The sequence below is a fragment of the Branchiostoma floridae genome, chromosome 17, assembly GCF_000003815.2.
Source record: "Branchiostoma floridae strain S238N-H82 chromosome 17, Bfl_VNyyK, whole genome shotgun sequence".
Classification (NCBI taxonomy): Eukaryota; Metazoa; Chordata; class Leptocardii; order Amphioxiformes; family Branchiostomatidae; genus Branchiostoma; species Branchiostoma floridae.
In genome coordinates, this window is record NC_049995.1 from 11,879,548 (window position 1) to 11,885,547 (window position 6,000).

General features: G+C 45.1%; 1 protein-coding gene across 1 annotated transcript; it reads left to right on the plus strand.

Moving 5' to 3' along the window:
- The first annotated feature begins 549 nt into the window (after positions 1-549).
- LOC118405132 (zinc finger protein OZF-like) lies at positions 550-5,275 on the plus strand. Its single transcript, XM_035804547.1, has 2 exons — positions 550-653; positions 2,956-5,275. Exon 2 carries the CDS (start codon positions 2,958-2,960, stop codon positions 4,434-4,436), a length of 1,479 nt encoding a protein of 492 aa, XP_035660440.1. The 5' UTR covers positions 550-653; positions 2,956-2,957; the 3' UTR covers positions 4,437-5,275.
- Positions 5,276-6,000: the final 725 nt, after the last annotated feature.

Genomic DNA, 6,000 nt, shown 5'->3' on the forward strand with positions numbered 1-6,000 from the left:
AGCACAACCGATACAGTTACAGAAAACGTTTTGCATATATTGCAGTCTAATGTTACCTCCATGAAAGGTAGTTTCATAGGAGTTATTTCTATTCGTACTAGGTAGCTAGTGGGTTGAATAAAGCTTCCAAATTCCGTATTTGCTCCCACTCTTCTGTCTTCAGTACTTTAGTCCACTCTCTAATAGTATGCTAATTAATTTTTGACGACATCTCCTGTTGGAAAAGGGAGACCTTTCAACAATTCAGTTACACTACTTGTCCAGAATGAAGTCCTGATCCGCAGCAAATCATCATGGATAGGTAGCCCGGTGTACTGGTGTACTAATATCTAATCTCTGTTGTTGTATGTGATAAAAGGGGTTGGAGAAGTGACTACAAAGTCTATCATTCACTGGGGCCAAGTACGCCTTTGGGTCATTGAGCTCAAGCCCTCGAGAATAAAGGCTATTAAAGCGCTATGCGGTAATCTAAGGTTTGACACATACTCACACGACGGGTATCAGGTTTGTGACCTCTCACCTATGACCCGCTGGTGAGCTGACCTATCTGCCATTTAGGTGACGCTGCAATTCGTCTCCATTCTTCTCTGATCTGACAGGAATTTTACAGAACTACGAAGTCGTTGGGATCGCTAGCTGCCATAAACCTACGAGTGAGACCCTTGGTTGTCTTTAACGCTAGCTGGTTTGAGCTTGTTCATCAGTGAACTAGAATTAGAAGTCTTCGAACTTTGTTATGGGTCGCCTGATATTTCGATGGGGAGGGGGGTGCCGTTTACTTTGCACGGAAATTATTAAACAAATGCTATTTTGTTGTTGTTGTTAATTGATTTGTAGTTCATAATTGGCGGGAGCTCTGACAAAATACAAATGTATAAGCAAACCTGTTTATAGTGGTCGCTTGGGAAAGCGTGGCCATTTGTAAAGTACAAAAGGCTGATAAATTTACCGTTAGCAAATGACAAGTGTTGAAAATAGTAACAGTACCGGTACGAAAATAGTACAATGCTTTCAGTACCGGAGATACAGAACCACAAATTGTAGAAAAAAGTGGGGCTTTTCGTCTCCCTCTGCTTCCAAAAATAAAGAAGTCAAAACAACCTGTTAAGAAATAGACAACACAAGTTGAGTAGTCTCTTCTTAGTCTTACACTTACAGATGTTAATCACTATCCATTGTCACATCTGTCCCCTCTTTCCAGTAAAGGTGTGTGTGTGTCTGCATCTGCATAAGTTACCCCCAAATGACCCCGCGAGGGGCAAAAGTAGGGGGGGAGCTGAGGCTCCCGGGTTAGGGCGGGCAGGCCGCCTGCCTGGCACGGAAGTGCTCAACGTTGGGAGCGCTTACAACCGTGCCAGGCAGGGCATTCCACTCGGGAATTGTGCGTGGGAAAAAAGAATGTTTGTAGATATCGGTGCGTGCAAATATGTGTTGATATTTGAAGTCGTGACTACCCCGGGTGCGCCCTTGGGCAGGCTTCAGAATATTGCTGGCGTCTATGTTAATATTATTGTTGACTACTTTATAGAAAAAGGTGAGGCGGGCGTTCCTCCTCCTTTCGGAGAGAGGGCGCCACTGCAGGTCTGAAAGCATTTGTGTCATGCTGCTAGTCTGCCGGTAGTCATTTAGGGTCACTCGGGCTGCCCTGCGCTGGACGGCCTCCACCGCCTGTATCCCTTTGTTGGTGTACGGGTCCCAGACGATGGCACTATATTCCAAGTGAGGCCGTACCAGCGCTTTGTAACAAGTGGCCTTGACCCTAGATGGACAATGGGTCAAGTTGCGCCGAATGACTCCTAGGACCTTACCAGCTTTGCTAGTGGCGTGGTTGATATGGGTGTCCCACCGCAAATCGTCGGACAGTTGTACTCCAAGATAGGGGTGGGACTTAACACCGGTAAGGGCTTCTCCACAGAGGGAGTACTGAGTTATGATGGGGTGCTTTTTACGGGTGATATGGAGGATGTGACATTTAGAGGGGTTGAACGACATGAGCCAACGATTTTGCCATTCTGTTAGCGCATCGAGGTCAGACTGCAGCCCTTGTGCGTCAGAAGGCTTGCTGATAGTTCGATACATCAAGCAATCGTCAGCAAACAGTCGAACATGTGAGTCTACGGAATCGGGTAGGTCATTAATGTAGAGCAGGAATAGCAGAGGGCCTAACACAGTACCCTGCGGAACTCCAGAGGTGACCTTGACAGCTTTAGATGTTCCACCGTCAAAGACAACCCTCTGGGTTCTCTCCGTAAGGAAGGCCCTAAGCCAAGACTGAAGGAGGCCAGAAATACCATAGTGCTCGAGCTTGCTCAGCAGACGTTCGTGTGGCACAGTATCAAATGCTTTGCTAAAGTCAAGCACCGCGGCATCGACCTGTTTGTTCTGGTCCATGTTCTTGGCCAGGTCTTGGAGGGTAAGCACCAGCTGGCTCTCGCAGGACAGACCCTTCCTGAAGCCGTGTTGCGCAGGGGACAGAATGCCATGAGCGTCTAGATGTTTCATCATGTGGCTGTGCACGATGTGTTCGAGCACTTTACCACAGACCGATGTCAGAGACACCGGCCTATAGTTTGATGGCAAGGTTCTGTCCCCCTTTTTGAAGATTGGAGCGATGTTAGCTGTTCTCCAATCTTCAGGAACATCTCCCGTGGATATTGACTGGGAGAATATGACCTGTAATATTGGCGCAATTTGTTCGGCTATGGTCTTCAGGAGGCGAGGTGGTAATCCGTCTGGTCCTGTGGCCTTGCTGGGGTTAAGACAGGAGAGCTGTTTGGCTACCCCCCACTGTTATGTTAAGGGAGGGGACAGTTGGAGCTTTGGGTTCGCCAAGGGTAGGAACGGTATGTGTGTGTGTAAGTGTAAAATTTGACCACTTTTCTGCTTTGAAAGGGGGTGAACTACTCTCCACCTGCATATAGATCAATTTTTAATATTTTCTTTCCTCAATTCTAGGGATGGATGACTTAACATGTGGGCATCTCGTTAAAGAGCACTGCACAGAACAAACTGGAAACCAAATACACATGAAAGAGGAGGAGACAGAAGACACGGGGTTGCAACAAGACAGACAACAGGACAAGCTATTCCAGGAAACATACAGTGAGGACCAAGAAATGTATGGCGAAACCTGCTACCTACCAACCTATTATCCTGAAAAAGTGACCTACAACAAAGGAGAGCAGACAGCGGACATGAGACGGCAGCAGGACGTTCTAAGCAAGGAAACGTGCAGGGTAAACTGTACCCAGCCTGAGGAGGGAGTCTCATCACATCTACATTTGCAGGTCCATACTGAACAGGTGGAAATGAACATGGGGGAGCAGACAACAGACACGGGACGGCAGCAGGGTGTACCAAACTACAAAGTTTGCGGTGAGAACTGTACCTGTTCAGATGAACAAGTCATGCCACAGGCAACTGTGCAGAGTCATACATGTACAGAGCAGGATGGCAGCCATGTGGCAAGAAAAACTTTTATTTGCTGGAAATGTGGTTACCGGTCGGCTATAAGGAGTCACATGTCTAGGCACATGAGAACACACACAGGCAAGAAACCCTACATGTGCGGGGAGTGCGGATTCAGAACTGCTCATAGCGCAACATTATCTCGACACCAGAGAACGCACACCGGAGACAGACCCTACGTGTGTGGTGAGTGCGGATACAGGGCGGCGGAGAAGTACCACCTATCCCGACACCAGAGAACGCACACTGATAATAAAACCTACATGTATGGGGAATGTGAATATGGAATGACTGGCCATTCCCAATATACGACAATGCAGACAAAGGAGAAACCCTACAAGTGTGACCAGAGCGACAATTTTGCTGCGCAGAACTTTCACGTAGACCACCACATCATGGAAAAGCACACTGATGTGAAACCCTACATATGTGGGGAGTGTGACTATAGTACAGCTGTTAAGTCCCACCTATCTCGGCACATCAAAATACATTTAGGTGAGAAACCCTACAAATGTGACCAGTGTGACTATTCTGCTGCACAGAAGGGCCAACTAGACAAACATGTGATGACAAAACACACCGGTGAGAAGCCCTACATGTGTGGAGAGTGTGGGTATAGGACAGCTGCTAGGTATGCCTTATCCCGACATATGAGAACACATACCGGTGAGAAACCTTACAAATGTGACCTGTGTGACTACTCTGCTGCACAGAAAGGCAACTTAGATGAACACATTATGATAAAACACACGGGAGAGAAACCCTACATTTGCGAGGAATGTGGATACAGGACTGCAAAAAGTTCAAACTTATCCCTACATAAGAGAAAACATACAGGTGAGAAACCCTTCAAATGCGATCAGTGCGACTATTCCGCTGCACGGAAGGTTCAAGTTGACAGACACATGATGGTGAAACACACAGTTGAGAAACCCTATGTGTGGAGAGTGCTTGTACAGGAGCACTAAAGCCTTAGTAAATCATTGACAGCCATCTATCCGGTGTAGTGTGTGGACTTAAGTGGAGTCTCTCTAACACCTGGGTCTGATTGACTACTACTATGTGATAAAAGGGCTTAGAGAAGTTTTTACATAGTGGTTGCTCGTCTATCGTTCACTAGACCCATGTATGCTGTTGTTTGGGTCAAGTTCAAACCCACGAGAGTACTAGTAAAGGCTACTGAAGCGTTAGGCAGTAGTCTACTAGTATGGTTTGACACATACTCACAGTCTCACACACGTGTATCAGGTTTGTGACCTCTAATCTTTCAAGTTCAAGTGGACCGACACATGATGGTGAAACATGCAGTAGAGAAACCCTATGTGTGGAGAGTGCTAGTACAGGAGCGCTGAAAGTGTGGCCGAGTTAGAACAGAGGGTGAAGTCCAAGAAGAGAACAGGCAGAAGAGAAGCTTTAAGAAGATGGGGCCAGGTAGTTCTGACCTATCCAGACATGTGAGAAAATATGTCAGGAAGAATACCGTACAGCCCAGCAGTGTTCTAGCCAGCCTGAAATTTTTGCCCGTCCCCTGGATTTTATTTTGAAATCCTGTTGAAGGTGCAACGATCCTAGGTGTTTCTGGAACATGCTCTCCCAGAAACATTTTGAAATCTAGACCCTCTGAAATGCAATTTCTTCTATTTTGAGGGGCAAATTTTGCTGGTAGACCCAGCTTGTTTCAATTAATATTTTTACATACTGATTTTGTCCGTCACAGACGACAGGATGGGCAACATTTTTGTCAGTCCTTAGCATCAAAGGATGGAAGGACTGGTGCGGGCTAGAACCCTGCGTTATGGTGGACACAGAAGTGCACAGGAGGTATCATGACATACATGTATGATGAAAGATTCACTTGACCAATGTGACTATTCTGCAGCACAGAAATGCTATCTTCTTCTAAACGTCTTTACATAACAGAAGAATACTTCATTTTGTAGTTATGGTCCTATATAACATTTATAAATTTTGCTGTTGATTTACTATAGGTTGGAAATAAAGTTGACAAGATATCAAGCTTTTGTGTACTTTTGTTGTCTCTCATTGATTCGTAAAATTGACAGGGACATCAGCAAATACATTGTATACTCCGTGCAGATGTTGCTACAGCTACTATGGTCCCAAACATTACCATATATCACTCTATCTATCCAGCATGCAGCAGAGATATGGGTTAAGTAAAGACTAAAGAGCATATGATATGGATTGGTGTTGTATCTAAGAGAGTCTTCAGAAAGCAGAAAACTTTCTACCAGTAATGATAATTTACCATAAAGTAACCTAAAAGTAGAGGCGTCTAAAGATTACTTATTGCGTCATAAGAGTTATAGATAGAGAGAGAGAAGAGGAAGAAGAAGAAACATCCCGAGTCTGCCACATGTTGTGTTTCTTTAGGTTAAAGGGTCATGCCAAATGATTCCATTATGAGATAGGGGTGTTTAGAAATAAATAAATAAAACGTTAATATCTGGTTGATAAGAAAACTAACGATTAGGAAATATATTCCTACACATTTGAAAGGTAATAATTACT